This window comes from Gopherus flavomarginatus, chromosome 6, assembly GCF_025201925.1.
Source record: "Gopherus flavomarginatus isolate rGopFla2 chromosome 6, rGopFla2.mat.asm, whole genome shotgun sequence".
NCBI classification, from domain to species: domain Eukaryota; kingdom Metazoa; phylum Chordata; order Testudines; family Testudinidae; genus Gopherus; species Gopherus flavomarginatus.
Genome location: NC_066622.1, coordinates 126857382 through 126878053, shown reverse-complemented (window position 1 = coordinate 126878053; position 20672 = coordinate 126857382). Strand labels below are relative to the sequence as shown.

The following is a 20672-nucleotide window of genomic DNA, read 5'->3' as shown; positions in this document are numbered from 1 at the left end:
TAAAGTTTAATTCACTTGTTTGTGCCAGCTTTGTCCTTGTTATCTCCCTATATTTTTCCATATCTCGTTTTTAATACTACATTCCAAGTGTTGATGTGCCATGAAAGTACTCCCTAACTGCACTCAGTGCAAAGTATTTGAGTCTTTGCTTTGACAAGTTTCCTATTTTCTAATGTCATAGCTGACTTCAGCATTGCAAAGTGTGAAACTGCAGAAAAACTTGAGAGTCTCTGGATTAAGTTTAGAAGTGTGAGCAACAAGGGGTGATGTCATGATGTGAATCTGCAATAGACCACCAGACCCAGGGGGATGAAGTGGATGAGGCTTTCTTCAGGCAACTAACAGAAGTTGCTAGATCACAGGCCCTGGTTCTCATAGGGGACTTCAATCACCCCGATATCTGCTGGGAGAGCAATACAGCAGTGCACAGATAATCCAGGAAGTTTCTGGAAAGTGTAGGGGACAATTTCCTGGTGCAACTACTGGAGGAACCAACTAGAGGCAGAGCTCTTCTTGACCTGCTGCTCACAAACAGGGAAGAATTAGTAGGGGAAGCAAAAGCTAATGGGAACTTGGGAGGCAGTGACCATGAGATGGTCAAGTTCAGGATCCTGACACAAGGAAGAAAGAAGAGCAGCAGAATATGGACCCCAGACTTCAGAAAAGCAGACTTTGACTCCCTCAGGGAACTGATGGACAGGAGCCACGGGAGAATAACATGAGGGGGAAAAGAGTCCAAGAGAGCTGACTTTATTTTAAAAAATCTTTATTGAGGTTGAAGGAACAAACCATCCCGATGTGTAGAAAGAATAGTAAATATGGCAAGCGACCAGCTTGGCTTAACAATGAAATCCTTGCTGATCTTAAACACAAAAGAAGCTTACAAGAAGTGGAACCTTGAACAAATGACCAGGGAGGAGTATAAATATATTACTCATGCATGCAGGAGTGAAATCAGGAAGGCCAGATCACACTTGGTGTTGCAGCTAGCAAGGGATATCAAGAGTAACAAGAAGGGTTTCTTCAGGTATGTTAGCAACAAGAAGAAGGTTAAGATAAGTGTGGACCCCTGACTGAATGGGGGAGGCAACCTAGTGACAGAGGATGTGGACAGTGGACGAGAAGCTGGATATGAGTCAACAGTGTTCCATTGTTGCCAAGAAGGCTAATGGCATTTTGGGCTGTATAAGTAGCAGCATTGCCAGCAGATTGAGGGACGTGATCATTCCCCTTTATTTGGCATTGGTGAGGCCTCATCTGGAGTACTGTGTCCAGTTTTGGGAACCCACACTACAAGAAGGATGTGGAAAAATTGGAAAGAGTCAAGTGGAGGGCAACAAAAATAATTAGGGGTCTGGAGCACATGACTTATGAGGAGCGACTGAGGGAACTGGGATTATTTAGTTTGCAGAAGAGAAGAATGAGGGGGGATTTGATAGCCGCTTTCAACTACCTGAAAGGGGGTTCCAAAGAGGATGGATCTAGACTGTTCTCAGTGGTAGCAGATGACAGGACAAGGAGTAATGGTCTCAAGTTGCAGTGAGGGAGGTTTAGGTTGGATATTAGGAAAACCTTTTCACTAGGAAGGTGGTGAAACACTAGAATGGGTTACGTAGGGAGGTGGTGGAATCTCTTTCCTTTGAGGTTTCTAAGGTCAGGCTTAACAAAGCCTTGGCTGGAATGATTTAGTTGGGGATGATCCTGCTTTGAGCAGGGGTTGGACTAGATGACCTCCTGAGGTCTCTTCCAACCCTGATATTCTGTGATTCTAAGTGTTGTAGGATGCTTGATGTGAATGAACAGAATTGTGGGAAAAGCATAATACATTCAGCTAACATAATTTCTGGATATATAGATAGATAATTTGTGTTGTATTAATACTGTGCACATAACACCTGTTTGAGTGGTATAGAACATACCTAACAAGAGTCATAGAGTTTAGGTCCAGAAAGGGTCACCAGATCATCTAGTCTGAGCTCCGGGATATCATAGGCCCATAGACCCTCCCAATTACCCTATATTGAGCCCTCCCCGATCCACGGGACTGGTACACAGTTCTCAACATCCAAGATGCCTATTTTTGTATAGCATCTATCCTACTCATAGGAAATACCTGAGTCTCCAAGTGAGGAATTTCCTTTCCCAAGAGAGAGCTCAGCCATTTGGGAATAGCACCAAGGGCCTTCACCAAATACGTGGCAGGGGTGGCATGTCACTTCAGGTATGGGAAACCTTGATCTATTTTCTCAACAACTGGCTCATTTGAGGGAAATCTTCACAACATGTGACCGACTCCATGCATCAGATATTTCTGCTTTTTGCATCCCGGGGACTGAGTGTCAGTGAAGAGAAGTCATTGTTAGTACCTACCCAGAGGATAGAATTAATAAAAACAGTAGTAGATTCCACAACTGTAAAAGACTTATCTACCTCAAGACATATACAACATCATTGTAGATCTTGTCAGTCAGCTACAAGTTCATCCCCAAACATCAGTAAGATCCTGACTCAGATTGCTAAGGCACATAGCTTCCTGCTTATTAATAACACAGCATGCCACACTTCACCTTTTCTGCATACAAGAGTGGTTGAAATCTGTTTATCTTCCCCCAGAGACATCATAGAATCATAGAAATGTAGGGTTGGAAAGGATCTTGAGAGTCCAAGGCTTACATCTTCTGTATCTTCAGATATCTGCCCAGTTCAGACATCACAAGCATGCAGTTTCCCCCAAGATTACTGTCATAATTAAGCTAGTGGAATGATCCTCTAAAGGTATGCAAGCGGATATCCTTCCCTCCACCATTGCGATCCAAGATGCTGGTGAGATATGTTTCCATTGTACGGTAGGAAGCTCACCTAGACCATCTCCAGATATAAGGACTCTGGTCTCCTCAAGAGGCTAGCGTATACATAAATGTTCTAGAATTGAGAGGTATTCAGCTGGTTTGCACAGCATTCCTTCCAATACTGGGAGAGCTAACTATTGAGATCATAACAGACAGCAGCAAAGCGATGTTTTATATCAGCAGTTAGGGAGGAGCAAGATCTAGTCCTCGCTGTGCCTTCAGTTAGGGGGCACAAGGACACCTTGCACACAGGAATAGCCCCAGTGACCACTGCTGGCCAAAAGAATCAAAACTTGAGCGCATGGTGTGCCTGTGCTCCAAGACTGGGCTATATCTTGATACAAATCTCAAAGAATTGCAGTTACTATATGGTAAGTAACCGTTTCATCAATTTTTCAGAGAAGTAAATGCAGGATAACTTACCAAGCATCCAAAAGAAATCACAGGTGAGCATTGCATGTCTCAGTAAATCAGTAAAAATGCTCATAGATAAATAACTCTCACTGCTTTGAAAAAGGCTGTTAGAAACTCTAGGTGCTCTGATACCTTTTTAGAGTGACTTTCCAGGCTTTGGACGGCATTTCTGCAGTTTTTATGGAAATGTGCATTTGTGGATCCAACAAAACGTTCCTCCAATATCAACCAGACTGCTGGCCACCTAAGATCGAATCTGAAAGAAAAAAAAAGATGGAAAATCAAAATTTCATTTCTCTGAAATAACCAATCTCTCCATCAGTCTACAGGCTGTAAGTCACTTACGCATCTGTGGGAACTGTGAGTTCACCAGTCCCTCCAAAGACCCTATTCTGATTTTCATAATGATGCTCCAGTGAACCTCTGAAAAAACATGTCATCACATCCTTTATCTTCTAAGTCACTGTATATAATATTGCTGACTGAGCACCACCCTGGTTACTGAACCCAGCTGAAAGAAAAGTACCCAACCTGGAGCATCTTCCTGACATGCAAAAATCAGGGATCTTACCAGGAACTGCAAGTGACTCAACTTTTTGATTTCAGAGTATCCTAAACTAAAGCCATAAGCTTTAGAGGGAGGGATAGCTCAGTGGTTTGAGCATTGGTCTGCTAAACCCAGGGTTGTGAGTTCAGTCCTTGAGGGGGCCACTTAGGGATCTGGGGCAAAAATCAGTACTTGGTCCTGCTAATTAAGGCAGAGAACTGGACTTGATGACCTTTCAAGGTCCCTTCCAGTTCTAGGAGATAGGTATATCTCCAATTATTAAAACAAACAAACAAACTTTGTGATCCTTTCCGGTGGATGTTCTGGCTTCTGAATCCAGTTCAACACAGAGATATCTTAAATCTTCTGAGGTTTTTTTTTTTTCTCAGCCTGAAGGACTGCTAACTTGATGGGTATTTGCTGGAAAGATGTTGATAGGCACCAAGCACAGTTAGTGTCTGAAATCACCTTTCTGTCCCTTTCATATGTCCTTAACCCACACAAACAAAGTCTTTAAGTAGTGAGTTATTGAATCCAGCCTTTCCTTCTCTAACATGTGCATTCAAGAAATAAACTTCCTAAAAGCAGCATATAGGATTATACTGCAAATGAGCATGGCCTTGCCAAACAAAATTAATCATTGAAATAAACCCCATCTAGTCAAAATCACCTAGATGGTAATGGTCAAAGGTGAAACTCCGGCTTCATTATGCTTCGTTATTAATGCTTGCACTCATGTGCCTGCCCAGTGCTCACAGAGCAACCAAAGGAGGCATACCTTCCAGAACATAAATTGGGATCAATGAAGTTATTAATTAATTGCCCAATGGGGCATGGTTAATCAAGTTGAATCCTCTTGCTGTTTTTATAGGTAATGCAGTGTCACCTTCAAATGCCACATCCAGTTCCATGAATTGAGACTATTGTGCCTGGCTATTGCTGGCTTGTAGTACAGACTACTGGTGAAAAATAGGTATTCTGGAAGCTCCTGACAGCCCAGACTACTCTCTGATAATATAAAGCATTGACCTGTGTGACTAAAAGACATAAGACACAAGAATGTCTAGTTTGGAGTTTAAAAAACAATTTGATTCTTATGGTTTGCATTTGCCAATCTTTTTTATTTGTCTTTGTCAATCATCGTCGTCATCATCATCATCAAATTCCATTGTCTGAGCATGGAACATCTATCATTAACTTCTATTTATGGCCAACAATTGTCCTCTGATATACATGTGGGATTCCTGTTGACTGTCATGTGCATGTTCTGTGCATGTACCACAAGTCAATTTTTTTCCAGGATAAAGATTTAAATAAAGATCTAAAGTGACAATGAAAACCACAATAAGTTATTTGTACAACTTTTCCGGCAGATTACTTAAAACGTAAAAGAAAGATCTGTAATAAAGTTCATCATGTATTGGTCTTAAGTCTTTCTGCATGACTGAGCATGTAATATAAAAACAAGTTTTCTAGCATTAATGATATAGAGAAATGATTTAAAAAATCCATATTCTCTGGGAATCTTCTTGTAGCTACTAATTTGTTGGCATCCTCTCTTTCTTACCCTGAGGTTCCCACATGAAATTTTTAGGTCATGCACTAGAGGAATCAGAACTATCAGAGGTGCCATCCAGCAAATGGTTTTTGAGAATCAGGTGATTCTTTTTGTAACATCTTAAGCAACTTACTTTCTGATGTCAGTCTGGATGATGTGGAAAGAACACAAAATCCTCTCTCTGGTAATGGAATTTGAAGGTTGCAACTTTTATTGAAATGCAGTAACTTTGACTCCATTGCTAAATTGTAGCCATTGGTCAATGTAACAAATAATCATAAAGCCTGAGGGCACCCATCATGTGTCTACAACCCCAAGGAGATGAAATCTGAAGCTACAATTCCAAAACCACATAAGTTTTATAGAGGAATATCTATCTCCTTGTGGGAGGCTGTAGACCTTTGCAAGACAGTAAGGCTTTCCTCCATTCCCTACATTATTACCCCCAATTACCCTTAGCACATCCGTTCCACAATCTTCATATGTTTTTTGGGAAGGAGGACCTTGGCAACCAAAGTTGTCTGCAAGGGTTTTCCACCACAGGAGATGTCAACAGATGGCTTGATCATTCACTGCCTGCAACATAACAAGAACATATGTAACCCAGAACAAATGTTCATAAAACACTGGCCCAGTTGTCCATTCAATGAGTCCATTCAGTGTCCATTCCTTCTTTATTCTTAAGGGCAGGCAGTAACTTTGCTGCCTCCTGATTAGTTGCTCTCAGGGATCTATCTACTCTGTCAGAATTACCTGCACTTCTTCAAATTGTGGAAGCAGTTAGGGACACTAGCTGGACCTGTGTCTCAAGAGCTAGAGTTCCCTCCATCAGGGACCCATAATGAATGCCAGTGTTGTGGTGGTAGCCCCAATTCCAAAGGATTATGTGTTGCCATGTATATCACAATGCCAAAATGGGGCAAGTTGCATGGTCTCCATCCTGTGACCCCATACTAAATCTGATTATCATTTGAGGATAAAAACACCAATTATCCAGTGGCCAGTGTTTAGCTGGAAGGGTCTCAGCCTGAGTCCAGAAATAGTCCATTCAGATACAAGTACTCAGGAAAAAGCCAGAATAAAGGTGTCACTGAACAACAGACCTTCCTACCAGCTATCAAGCACACACCCTAAAGTAAATGAAAGGGTACCAAGTGTATGGTCTGTATGTGGCGGGGCACATTATAATTACACTTTATAATGAAGGTGTGATCTGAGGTCGTGATTGTTAGATCTCCCTTTTCTGTGTGCAAATTCTTCCTAAAGGAACTGTATGTAATTTTGAAATAATGCTTAGTTATTAATTATTTTGTCAGAAAAACAGCCCTCTCAGTTATGTTTCCACAACAGTAATTCATAGAGACATGCCATTAAAATGAAGTTAGAATGCTCCAGTCTATTGTAAAGAATTAATTTAATCATTCAAAGGAAACTTGTTGAAAGTTTTACTGGTGTGTTATTTGGTTCTTTTTCTGTATTAATGCTTCTAAGTTGAAAAAAAAATCTTGGCATCCTGTATTAGTTTCAAAAACAGCAAAAAGGAATGAATCTAGTTATAGATTTCTTTTGTATTTTATTTGCATGTAATAGAGGGAACTAAGGATGTTGTAGAGCACTTTAAGCACTCAGGACTACTTCACATCACAGATTTCTGTGGTGTTATATTTAAAAAAGAAAGAGAAAATCAGCACTCTTTTGATGACACTGGTTCCTGTTTCAGAGCTCAGAAGGTTTTATTTCCCATGTGAATAGAATGAACCCTGCAACTGAAGAAGCAGCTTAATAAAAGTCAAGAAGCACATTTGTCCTCATTAAAAAAATGTACTCAGTGTAGCATATTTAATTATTTTAGCATTCTTTGTTTTGGAGTTAATTTTGAATATTTAACATTCTTGACTGACAAAAACTGATGTAAAAGCGCTGAGGAATAGAAGTTATCAGTAACTGTCATGGGGAATTAAAACAATCTTTTGTTAATGATGCACCACAAATTCAATTACTTAATTGAAATGAAAACATAAGCCTTTATATTGTAAATCTTTTTAGAATTTTGCAAAGGTCATTGGATAGAATTTTCACTTGGAAATGTGTGTGTATATATAAATATACCAGTGCCTGTAGAGAACCTTTTCCCAGCAGTGGTTGCATACATCAATTTGATAACTGTGATTTACAGCAAAAGGTTCAATTTCTAAGTACTTTATTGGTTTTTAGAGAGGCTGCCTAACAAATGCATATGGCAGTGTGTGAAGTCATTATAATTTTTGAAATACCAAGTGGGTATTGATAATATAATTGTAAGACACATTAGCTTCCTAAAATGACTTAGATTTTTATATTAACTGTAAGGAAGTATCAATCTTCTTATAACATTAGAAGTGAGATGCAAACAAAATTTATGAAATTTCATAACCAGGCTGATAGACACTTAGCACCCAGTTCTGCAAAGAGACGAACACTTCCTTTGATGTGCTGAATACTCTCAAATCTCATTGAAGTCAATGGGTTTTGAGGCAACCAACACATAGCAGGATCCTGCCATTTGTAGGACTAAATCTGTTGTCAAAAAAGGGCTCAGTGACATGGAATAGGAATGAATTTTCAACCTTTAAATATGACTTTAAGTATCCATGGAAAACTCTTGTTTGAGGTCACAATTTTAAAGCCACTTAAATGTGTGTGATTATTGCCATTTATTTTATTGTTATGATGTCCAAAAGTGTTGTGGCCCCTTTGAAGAACAAATAGGTCATCATTTGTGCCACAGGGAACTTAAAATTTAATTTTAGGTGTATCATGAATGAGAATAAAAACAAGGTGGGGGAAGGAAGTGGGGTTAAGGAAGCATAAGGGTTACAATAATAAATTACAAAGCTATTCATTTATGTTGTGCACACATCTAGATGATTCCAGTAAATTATCAGCTAATTCACTTCTTGCAAGTGTCATACTAAAAACATTTGGCTTGTTTTAAACAAACAAACAAACAAAAAGCAAAAATCCAGATGTATATTTTACGGACATATCGTGTTTATATCTAGTAAAAATCTATATGGAAACATATTGTAAAGATAGATTAGTTTTTAATTTTTTAAAATTCATAAGTGAACTATGTTCTGGCGAATCTTTCCATTAATCATTGCTAGAAGAAAAAGAACCCTGGGGGATAGACACAATGTGATACGTGCACTGAAATCAATGGGACTCCAACACCTGGGTAAGGATTTGCCTGTGTGGAATTCCTTGCAGGACTAGGGCCTTAAATTGCACAACAGTCAATTTTCTACTACATTTCATTATTATGTATCATTATTGAAAATGTATATTTTATAGATGTGTTATTAAAATAAATATTTTTTAGTTTTGTTTAATAGATTTGATGAATATGATTAGTTATTGGAGATGGAAACAACTATATAAATGTTGAGTGTTATCATAATTATGATGCTGATTATCTTTTTCTTTCTGATACATTTAAATATAGCCTGAAACCTAAAATTGGGCAAATTTACTCTTCATAATAATAATAATAATAATGTATTTCATTTTAGTCACAATGCCAGTTATGACAGCAGCAGATGATAATGCTGTGTGCTGGTCATATAAAATATTCATGATATGAAGATATCCAATATAAAATTTTCAGAAATAATTTTCACATCAATAGCAGATGAAACATGAGACTATCCAGAAACATTGCTAGAATGTGATGGCATTATCCAGCTATTGTCTGATGATTAGATAACACCTTTATTTCTTTGATATATAATGATGGTGCTTTTGAAATGTGTGTTAAAATGAATTAGTGCATGGGTACTAACAATGTGATGTCAACTGCAAAACTACTCCAGTAAGTGTATTCATTACTGCTGCTCGCATGCTTCTTTCTTCCAGTCGCCCCTTCCCTTGGCCGCAAGTTTAGTACGGCTATCAAAAATATCTGTAAATTTTGAAATAGTTGAGACAACTGTTATTTCTCAGTGAGCAGAAGCACTATAAACAGTTTAGCTGATGGTTTAAAAAAGGACCAAAACACCTGATTAAGAGATAATTAGTCTTCAATGATGCACAGTTTTAATCTCTGTATAATTTGAATGGCTAAGATAAAAACTCCAGTAACTGATGTGCCAATTGTATAGCTTTTTTCCTCCAAACAGACCAAGGCACTGTCCATGGGTAGTTGTATTACACAACAGAGATATGTAGATAGCTTGTATTTGCAAATACCCTATCCATCTCTGATGTTTTGTAACCAGATATTGAGATTTTCTTCTGTAATTTCCATTTCCCTTATCGAGGTAATTAAGAAAATTGTAGTCATAACATTTAGAATTTAGTAGGAAAAATTCCTCAAAGAGAGCTTTTACTAGTTCTGGGCTTCTGTCAATATGGGGAAATAAATCAATTGCCTTTCTTTGCAAAGGGGAGAAATAAACTTTTTTCTGCAGATAACAGTGTGCAGAAACCTGCTCGTACATTAAAAAAAAATATAAACCCTTCAGAGATTAAGAGCTTTGTCAGCACTAAATATACATGGCCTGCTGAGCCATGCGTGCCCAGGAAGGTCACAGACAGTGGCTCCATTTAAAAGTGAGGGTTTGGACCAAAGAAATAAACATTTATTCCCTGAAGAAATATTACAGAGCCACTGAGGAGAAAGATAGCTCACTGCCTCCTGTCTACCATTATTTTCAATTCTTGAGCCCTTCAGTTCTTCTCAACAACCAGGCACTAGGCAGTCAGTAGAAGTTACTATAGCTCTAGGTCAGTAGTAACTTTTCTCAGTGGTCATAAATGTGGTGGGGGAGACCCTGGTATGTGGACTATGATGGTTTCTTAAGGAAAAAAATGCCTTTGCATAGAAGAGAGGCATTCTCTTCCTCTTTTTTTCCGCTCGATTCTTGGGACTTAATGTACATCTGTCTTTCTTTTGTGCTGAGAGAGCTGGGGCAAACACCTTATCATCTGATCAGTATTTGTTTTTCTCAAAGGTAGGGGATTAATCTTCCAATTCTACAACCAACATGTTCATTTCCATGATAAATTGAGATAATCTGATTGGAATTGGAATTGACTGGTATAATGAAATTTTTGGATAAATGGATAAGGAAGAACCAGGACCCATACTAGGTGCAGGGGTCAACCTGGGATGAGATTAAAAAGAAATGGAGGTAGTGTTAGGGAACCCAGAGGGATGGGGTGTGGCTGAGGAGCCCACCCTTCTTGGTAGATGGGTAGTGGAAGAAGGTCCGTGCCCGTGGAAACTGGATGTCTTCCAGGGAAAGGAGGCACTTCAGTCCACTTGTGAGAGGTTTGAAGTAAGGGCAGCATTATGGGAAGCTGCCAGTAATCTTTCAAGTTTGGTGCTGCTTCAGCAAGGGCTGCTGAAAGGTTGTAAATTAGTTAGGGGTGGTTTGATGATTTGCACAACAGGGGTTAGCATCAAAAGCAGAATTAACAGGCCACCTTTAGAGACAGGAGCTGGGGCTTGGTCCTGGGGGACTGAAGGCAAAAAAAAAAAAAATAGTAGTTTCAAAGTGAAAAATGGCAGGGTTTGCAGGAACGGGTAACGACCCCCACTCTTCTCCCAGGCCAGGATGAAGGGTTCCCAACTGTTTCAACCCAGGGAGCCTACTCTTGGCTCAGAGCTAACTATATCCTTTTCTTCTTTTCCTCCTCCTTTCTCTCAGTTTTCTTAATTTGCTGCTGGTAGCCTGTACTTTAAACTGACCTCACAGGGTTAATTGGTTTCTTTCCACCTCTTCCCCTCCCCACCTCTCCACACTTTCGTTTTTCTGAAGTTTTAATGGAAGGTACTTTGGATACTTATGTGAAATGCCTTTTTTTTTTTGTTTTTGGTATGACAAATTATGAAGGAGGTTCTGCTGTATTCCACTGGAATTTTTTGGAGTAAAAGATCCATGTGAAACCATGGAGACAAATGTTTTACTGTCTTTTTGAACAGTCTCAAGGTAAAGACGGCACAAGTTAAGGCAGCTGTGTGGCAATAATTGTACTTGGTGACTGAGTAGTTACAGGAAAATTGCACTACCTTCAAGAACTAAATGTAGGAATAAATGATTTAAAGGAGTAAGTAAAAAGTTACAAATAACTTTTGCAGAAATTAATAATACAGAGTTTGGAGGAAAGTAAACATTTGGGAGTTGTGGAAATGGTAAAAGGTAATGGTTGTGAAGGTGTTAAAGAGTAACAGTTGTGGTGTTACAAGAAGGAAGTTTTTGATTAAATAAAACCCAGTTGTATGACTGTAACTGTATGTGCAACTCTGTGCAGTCACATTGGATGGAAGCGTGGTAATTCAATTATACAAGGGGGTCAGGTAAAGTGGCTACTACCACTACTAAGTTTTTGTCTCCAGAAGCCTTTACAGCTGTTCTGAGGGAAAATGAGCCCTTTACCCACAGAAATGGTCTATAAGGGACTGCAGCAGGCAGCAGGCAGAGAGATAATCTGATCAAAATTATTTGACTACTGGGTAATGTAATCAAAATCACTAAAGGCATGTAAGGGGTTTCTTACATTGGAACTTAACTTGGCTGCCCCGGCTGCCTCTGGTTATACAAGATGGGACTGTAATCAGGGTACAGTTGTGTTGTTTTTTTTTAAATTGCAGTGCAAGGGAAGTTACGCAAAAGAGAATTTTGTGTGTATGTGATTATGTAAGGTTTTATGGACCTAAACTGACACTCATGGTTTGTAAAACTCTTGTTATGTAGATTTAAAGTGAATTGGTTTGGTTCTGCTTTGTTTTTTGTTTTTTTTTAACAATGCACTGAAAATCCGTTTGAATCATTCAAAGTGGCGGAACTAACAAACACTTTTTGCCAGACACAGGTAACTAGTGTTATTTGGGTTTGGTATTTAGCATTTAACCCGTAAGGGTACCTAACTACTTTATAAAGTTAAAAAACTAAAGTTATGGCTGTAGTAAGGGGCAGCCAGAACCAAGAGAATGGAGAAAAATTATGAATTCTTTTTTTTTGTCACAAAGGAAACCATTAAAATTGATATGGCTAATACAGTGTTATGGAGGTAAAACTATGTAAGAAATGTGCATTTTCCCAGGATGTGTGCAGTGTATATTGGAGAAAGGGTGAAAGAAATGCAGACAAAACATGTACTTAATTAAAATCCTGTTAGGGCTCCAAAAGAAGCCACAATAGGTTGTGCTCTCTTTTTCAGATCTCTGTGTATGCTTTGGAGCAGGAGATGAAAGTGAAAAGTAATCAGAATTAAGCACGCAAAACCTGCAGCTGCAGCTTGTTGCAACTGCCAACAACTGAACACATTAAGATCTTGACCCTGTCGAAGGAGGAGAGGCAGTGTTTTGGTGGTGGCTCCGGATGTTGGACCATACTGCAGTGGTCAGGACTCTCGGTGTTGCTTTAGATTATTATAGTGGCTGGTGTATTGTTAAATATACTTGTGTTTTGTTGCATATGGAGATAACCTACAAGTAATGTAATAAGTTCTCCCCCCACCCCTCACTGTACTAGACAACCCGGACCCAACCTTCTCGGGTCCACTGTAATGGGAAGTGTGGAACATGGACACCTTCCACCTTGATGCCTGGCCCTATCAGGAAATGTGTCGTCATATGTCCTATGCTTTTCCAGAGATACCTGCGCAAGAGGATCCTAAAAGAAAAAAAGGGATGGAGTGTTAGGATAGATAGTCAGGCCTGTCTGCAAAGGCCTACACTTTAAAAATTTAGGTGTATTCTTATCACTTAGCTAGTTATAGAGGTACAAAACAAGAATCAAAATCAGTCTGCCTGTTTATAGGCCTTCGCTCACTGTGATAGTCCAAGGCCTTGTTCTTAGGCTAGGGCCTTTGGCTAAAAACCAGGGGCAGCTAAAATCTGGGAAGCAAATAGTCACATCCTCACCAGTCACATTGAAATAAGGCAGTTTTGAGCTGTTAAAAAAGTGATCCAATTATCACCTCCAGAGAAAAGGAAGAGCCTAGAAGATTTAAAGAAAACTTGGTTGATGGTATCCTGTCTGGCAAGAACTCACTTATCAATAGCTGGGGTGTAAAATCCTCATTTCTTTGTTCTATCACTGTAGTCCCCACTTCCCTATTGTTTGTCTGTATAATTGCTGTCTGGCTCTATCTGCTGTATAATTAATTTTGTTGAGTGTAAACCAATTAATGTGGTGAGATATAATTGGTTAGATAATCATGTTATATTGTTGGTTGGTTAAATTTCAATAAAATGATTGGTTAAAGGATAGCTAAGCAGAACTCAGTTTTACTGTGTAGTCTGCAGTCAATCAGGAAGTAAGGGGGGGAATTGGAATCATGTTTTGCTAAGGGGGGAATGGGAACAGGGACACAGGCAAGGCTCTGTGGCATCAGAACTGGAAACGGGGACACTGAGGAATCATCAGAAATTGGAATCATCTGTTCACGTGAGAAGGACCAGGGAATGGGAGAGTGAAGAAATAAGCCCATGATAAACTGCAAAAACCAATATATGAGTCAATGAGACTCCAGTGTCTTGTACATCCATTTTATTTTTTCTAATTCCCAAATCAAAGGGTAGTCTAAGGCCTGTTTTGGACCTTTGCAATCTCAAATTTATCAAGTAGATGAGATTCTGCATGGTTTCTCCAGCATCTGTCATTCCCTCCATGAATCAAAACAATTGGTTTTCTCCCCTTGTTTTTCATAATGCTCACTTTCACATCTCAGTCCTACCCAGTCACAGGAAGTTTCTGAGCTTCATGGTAATGGGCAATTGTCAACACACTGTAGTTCCATTTGGCTTATCATCAGCTCCTCGCATGGTCACAAAATTCATGGCAGTGGTGGTGGCATTCTTGGGAACAGGATACATGTCTTCCCTTACCTGAATGATTGGCTTTTCCAAAGGCCATCTCATCTTCAGGTCCTCCATTAAATCCAGTTTATTCTCCATCTCTTCGACTGTCTGTAGCTTATCTTAACAGAGAGAAATCAACATTAAGTTCCACACAGAGGCTTAAATTCCTCAGAGCTTAACTCAACTTCATATTAGCAAATGCCTTCCTTCCCCAGGAACGGTTTTGAACTATTTGTGAAATGTATGAGTCTCTCAGGTCTCACCCATCCTCTGTAGCTCAAGTGTGCCTCATTTTTCTAGGTCACATGGCTGCATGTACTTATGTACCATGAATGCAAGTCTGTGCTTTTGTTCTCTTCAAGCCTCGCTAATATCAGTCTACCAACACAGCTGACACCATCTGAACAAGCTGGTCCAAATTCTTCCCATGGTCCTGTATTCTTTAGGATAGACCACACAACATATGTCCAAGGGTCCCATTCCCCATCCTCTCCCAACAAAGACTAGTATTATAATTAGTACCTCTACAGTTGGATGAGATGTTCACCTATATGGTTCATGGACAGAATAGGAAGTGAGGCATCGTATCAGTGTCCTGGAGCTTCTTGCCATTTACATAGCTTGCCAGGCCTTCTTCCCTCTTATCAATGGCTCATTGACAATACAACAACCATGAAATGTCTCAACAGACAGCAGGTGGCGGGGAGGGGGTGCTTGGTTCAGATAGCTCTATCAGGAGGTGATGACCCTCTGGGACTTTTACCTCAAACAGAGCATTATTCCCACAGCAGCTCACTTATTTGATTTCCAAAATTAGCTGTACAATTTTCTGAGCAGAGAGTTCTTTCATAATCAAAAGTAGTCCCTCACAGAACAGTGTATTGAGGACTATTTTTCAAGCCTGGAGCATCCCATCTATTAATATGTTTGCAGCAAGTGACAACAGCGAGTGCCATCAGTTTTGTTCTCAGGCAACAGTCCTTCTTCTCAGAGACTTTCTATCCACTCAACAAAGTATCAGGAAACATCCACAGTTTTTCTCAATGTTATTCCTATATTGGATGTTTGTAGGGCTGCCCCTTGCTCCATCATACATACGTTTACTCCTACACCATCATGACAGCCTCAAGGGCAGATGGAAACTTTGGCAAAGCGATACTACAGTCACTGTTTAAATAGATTCCACGCCCCACCTCCTACAGTACTGCTTGTGAGCGACCTGAGTAGAATACTAGTCTGCATCCACTCAAAGAAGAAAGAACAATTATTTACCAGTCTTAGGCCATGTCATAAACAGATAGCTAAGGGTTAATGGCTCTTTCACCTGAAGCACCTGACCAGAGGACCAATCAGGAAACCGGATTTTTTCAACTCTGGGTGGAGGAAAGTTTGTGTCTGAGTCTCTGTCTGTCTGCCTGTATGCTCTCTCAGATGAGGAGTGATTTCTATTTCCTGCTTTCTAATATTCTGTTTCCCAGTTGTAAGTACAAAAAGATCAGATAGGATCTGTTTATGACAGGCCGCTCTTCCAGTGCGAAGGAACTGAGGGGAGGTTAGGACAATGCCACCCTTATATAGCCTTAAGAGGTGTTTGAGGCAGTTCAGAGGTCATAGGCCACCCTGACCGGTACTGATCTGGAAAACTGTCTTGCTCCAGCATGCTGGATATGCACACAACTGATTGGAATACACAGCTGCATCCACATCTCCAAGAATAACAGTTACAATACAAGTAAGTAACCATTTTTAATTGTAAATGGGAGAGAAGTTGGTCCGTGCAATCATGTACTGGAGAGAAGTGTTCCTTTCTATGAGAACATTTGAGAATTGCTGGTATAAAATACCCATTTTGAGCCCATATATGTGTTACAAATTTATAAAATACATTTGTAGAGAAACACACCACAAATCTATTTTGCTGTCCTATTTGTACCATTACTAGTTACACTTCATGAACTTTATAGTTCTTTTAGCTTTTAATTTTTTGAAATCTCCATTACATATTAATGAAAATACCTGTACATTTTTTGGGGGGTGAGGTGGGGTAGTGAATCTTCTATGGATTTCATTCTGTTTTCTTTGCTTATTTTATGAGGTTCTGCCCTGTTGATTTTGTTTTCTTGCAGTTTTTCTTTTTTCTTTATTGTGACAACAGAAATACATGAGGCTGACATTATGTTATAGATGGCAATCTCGTTAAAATTGCTGTATTAACTAGCACTCCAGGTACAGGGAAAACATTGAAGCTGTCAGATGTTCTCAGTGTCTGAAATAAAAGACGTCTGTGTCTATGTGTCATTGTCATTACACCTGGTATTATAAAAACATCTTCTTGCAGTCTTGTGTAATGTTTTCATTTAGGATAATTTTATTTTTACCTTGTTGTTCCCATAACTGCAGATTTCTGCTGTATCTGTATGTGAATACCACAACAATTACTAGTGTATGTTGGTAGGAAGTTATTTTTATTAGTCACAGCTGACTGAATTTTATTATAAGCCCTACTTAGCTTGTGATATTGTGGAAATTGTAAATTCCACAATATTGAGAGCGGGAGCCAGACCAGGCTCAGGGCTGATAGTGGGAGCCACCGCCACCCTGGAGCTAAAAGCAGAGCCTCCACTCTCAGCGCCAGGCAGCTGACATTGAAAAATCATGCAAAAATAATAATGGACTTTATTACCACAAATAATAAAGTTCATTATTACTTTTCCACAATTTTCCATGGCTTGTCCTCAACTCAGCCACTTTTTTTTGACAATCTTCTCACAATTCAAGTAGGGCCTTAATTATGATCTTTACAGCAAACAGTTTCTTCAACAAACAGTTACTGTAGATCTAGCACAGAACTCATTTTTTGCATTATATGTGGGTCCATGTGAGTCTTCTTCACTGCATTTGTTCTGATGAATGTGTACTCCTGAAGACTTGACCTCTCAAAGAATCAATTGCCATAGAGTAATTGAATATTTTTTTCTAACTAACTAACTAACCTACTTCAGATGTCTCATAATCCTATTGATCAATCAGATGTCAGTGCAAGTGTGTTCAAACACATCTCTAGCAAAACCTGGTAAGGGTTTGGATATTCATTATGCAAAATGTAGTGTAGTGAGTATCTTTCATGCTGCATAGAAGCTTCAGTGGGAAGCAGCATAGAGAAAAATAAATATTTAATGTAAACCCTTATACTGGTATATAGGTTTTAGCATGTATAATATCAGTTTTCTGCAAAATCCCTGGATATTTGGAATCTTGTTTGACAACTTACTGTTTGGATAAGTATGGTTAAGTTTGCTGAATTGAGTTTCCAAAACTTCTGATATTTGCCTGCTGATATATTTTAGTAATTAATGATTTTATTTTGGGATATTCATCTTCACAGAAGTCTATTAATTGAGTTAAGAACTGAAAAATAAGATTCCTTGGACATATTTAGTAAAATATGCTTATTTTGTAGTTTATGAAAATAATATCCAGGTAAATCAATGCCATTCCAATTGTTTTTCATGTCTATTTCATGCTATGGAATCTACTGCTGTAGTATGTAGTTCTGCCCTGTTTTTAGGCTCCCATGCTCAATGGAAACTGACATATTTGAAGATTTTATAGATGAGTCTTGATTAGTTGATGCCTTTGGGTGACCTGTGATTTGGCAGCTGTAAAAGATTTAAAACTTTAACAGGGATTCTCAAAAGTGAAATTATATATATAGTAACATGCATTGTTATTCTAGAGATTCACCTGTTTTTGTTTTATATCAATTTGCCATAGGTTCATAAGGTACAGAATTATATGTCCAAGTATTTTGGCATTTTTCTGTTTTTCACCTTCAACTTTAGTCCAATTGCTTGTCTGTTTTGGAATCTTAAAAATAGAACTTTTACTGGATCTCTGCAAAGAAGACTTAACTAAATGTAAAAAAACAGCAGCTGGCAATGATGATTTGGAAATTTACAGGCCTAAGCACTGTAGATGACAGTCATTCTTTGACCTTAAGGCTAGCTGTGTCTGAATAGTGATATCAGATGTGTAGACTAAAAAGGAAGATGCTGTTCCTAGAATAAGTAAAAAGATCCAATTAATGGAAGTACAGACAAAGCATGTGCACTTGTGAATTCATTTTGTGAATGTAGGTTCCGTTATTTAGAAGGAAAAGGTAACAAAAATAGACTGTACACAACTTGAGGACCTGATCCTGAAAATCCTTTACGGAAAGCTCTCCCCATTAATTTTCATTGTAAAACTGTGTTAGATAAAAATGACGAAACCTCACAAATGAATGGAAATAAAATGTCCACACAGGGCCCATTCCTATTGATATGCATAGTCTTGACTTGAGTGGGAGTAGTCCTCTGAGTAATGGTTGTAGAGCCCCACCATCAGCTATTCAGGCTGCCTTTATAAACTCTTGTGAATCATAACTTGTTGGGAAAAGTCAACATGGTTTCTGTAAAGGGAAATCATGTTTTACTAATCTATTAGAGTTCTTTGAAGAGGTCAACAAACGTGGACAAGGGGGATCCACTGGACATAGTGTACTTAGATTTCCAGAAAGCCTTTGACAAGGTCCATCACCAAAGGCTCTTACATAAATTAAGTTGCCATGGGATAAGAGGGAAGATCTTTTCATGGATTGAGAACTGGTTAAAAGACAGGGAACAAAGGGTAGGAATAAATGGTAAATTTTCAGAATGGAGAGGGGTAACTAGTGGTGTTCCCCAAGGTTCAGTCCTAGGACCAATCCTATTCAACTTATTCATAAATGATCTGGAGAAAGGGGTGAACAGTGAGGTGGCAAAGTTTGCAGATGATACTAAACTGCTCAAGGTAGTTAAGACCAAAGCAGACTGTGAAGAACTTCAAAAAGATCTCACAAAACTAAGTGATTGGGCAACAAAATGGCAAATGAAATTTAATGTGGATAAATGTAAAGTAATGCACATTGGAAAAAATAGCCCCAACTGTACAATATGATGGGGGCTAATTTAGCTACAACTAATCAGGGAAGAGATCTTGGAGTCATTGTGGATATTTCTCTGAAGATGTTCACACAGTGTGCAGCGACAGTCAGAAAAGCAAATAGGATATTAGGAATCATTCAAAAAGGGATAGAAAATAAGAAGGAGAATATCTTATTGCCCTTATATAAACCCATGGTACGCCCACATCTTGAATACTGCATACAGATGTGGTCTCATCATCTCAAAAAAGATTTACTGGCATTAGAAAAAGTTCAGAAAAGGGCAACTAAAATGATTAGGGGTTTGGAACAGGTCCCATATGAGGAGAGATTAAAGAGGCTAGGACTCTTCAGCTTGGAAAAGAGAAGACTAAGGGGGGATATGATAGCGATATATAAAATCATGAGTAGTGTGGAGAAAGTGAATAATAAGGAAAAATTATTTACCTGTTCCCATAATATAAGAACTAGGGGCCACCAAATGAAATTAATGGGCAGCAGGTTTAAAACAAATAAAAGGAAGTTCTTCTTCACACAGCACACAGTCAATCCGTGAAATTCCTTGCCTGAGGAAGTTGTGAAGGCTTGGACTATAACAGCATTTAAAAGAGAACTAGATAAATTCATAGAGGTTAAGTCCATTAATGGCTATTAGCCAGGATGTGTAAGGAATGGTGTCCCTAGCCTCCGTTTGTCAGAGAGTGTAGATAGATGGCATGAGAGAGAGCACTTGATCATTACCTGTTAGGTTCACTCACTCTGGGGCACCTGGTATTGTCCACTGTTGGTAGACGGGATACTGGGCTGAATAGACCTTTGGTCTGACCCAGTTTGGCTGTTCTTATGTTCTTAAAAATTGTATGTGTGTATGTATGTATGTATGAGACAGAGAGAGAGAGAAAAAAAACAGATAAAATACACACAAAGGTACCACAGTATGGGATGAACCCTCTAACAGCTTTTGAAATATACTCCAGTCAGAGGAGGAGGTGCAGATCCATGAACCCTGTGACCTTTTCAGGAGTGCTTCCAAGCTACAAGTTATGAAGCAATTTACTAACTGCCAATGAAACTGTTCATAAACATTTATAAACTGCACATAAGGGAAGCAGTAGTTTTGAAAAAATGCCATAAATAAAATAAAGCAAGTGACCCTGCTCCTATTGAGAAAAGACAATCCGATGTTAAGGTGTGCAGCAGGTTCTTTAACCAGGACTGGTTAGAGGGCAGCATTCTATCTTCTGATGAAATCATTGATAAAATTACAATCCAGGCTCATCAGTCATTAAAAAAAAATACTGTCTGCAGTAGCAGGATAATACCATCTTCAAATTATTAGTATTTATGTTGTTATATTGTGTTCCATATACTATAGAAATGGTGAGCATTTTGGAAGGGGAAGGGACAATAAAAGAATGTAACGCTGAGGAATTGTAGGGCGTGAATGAAAGAAATACTGTTCACATGCCTGGTGTAAGGCCTTGCTGCTTGCT

The 20672-nt window shown here is 38.9% G+C and overlaps 1 protein-coding gene across 5 annotated transcripts in view; it reads left to right on the top strand.

The window, feature by feature from the left end:
- ATRNL1 (attractin like 1) overlaps positions 1-20672 on the top strand; it is a 1010697-nt gene that overhangs the window by 489798 nt on the left and 500227 nt on the right. Inside the window, exon 25 of one of the 5 annotated variants that reach the window (XM_050958931.1) lies at positions 12572-13652. The exons of the other annotated variants lie outside the window; for them this stretch is intronic. Within the exon in view, the coding sequence (XP_050814888.1) occupies positions 12572-12625 (54 nt within the window). The 3' untranslated portion in view covers positions 12626-13652. Of the gene's footprint in view, positions 1-12571; positions 13653-20672 lie in introns of those variants that run through there. 5 annotated transcript variants of the gene reach the window in all.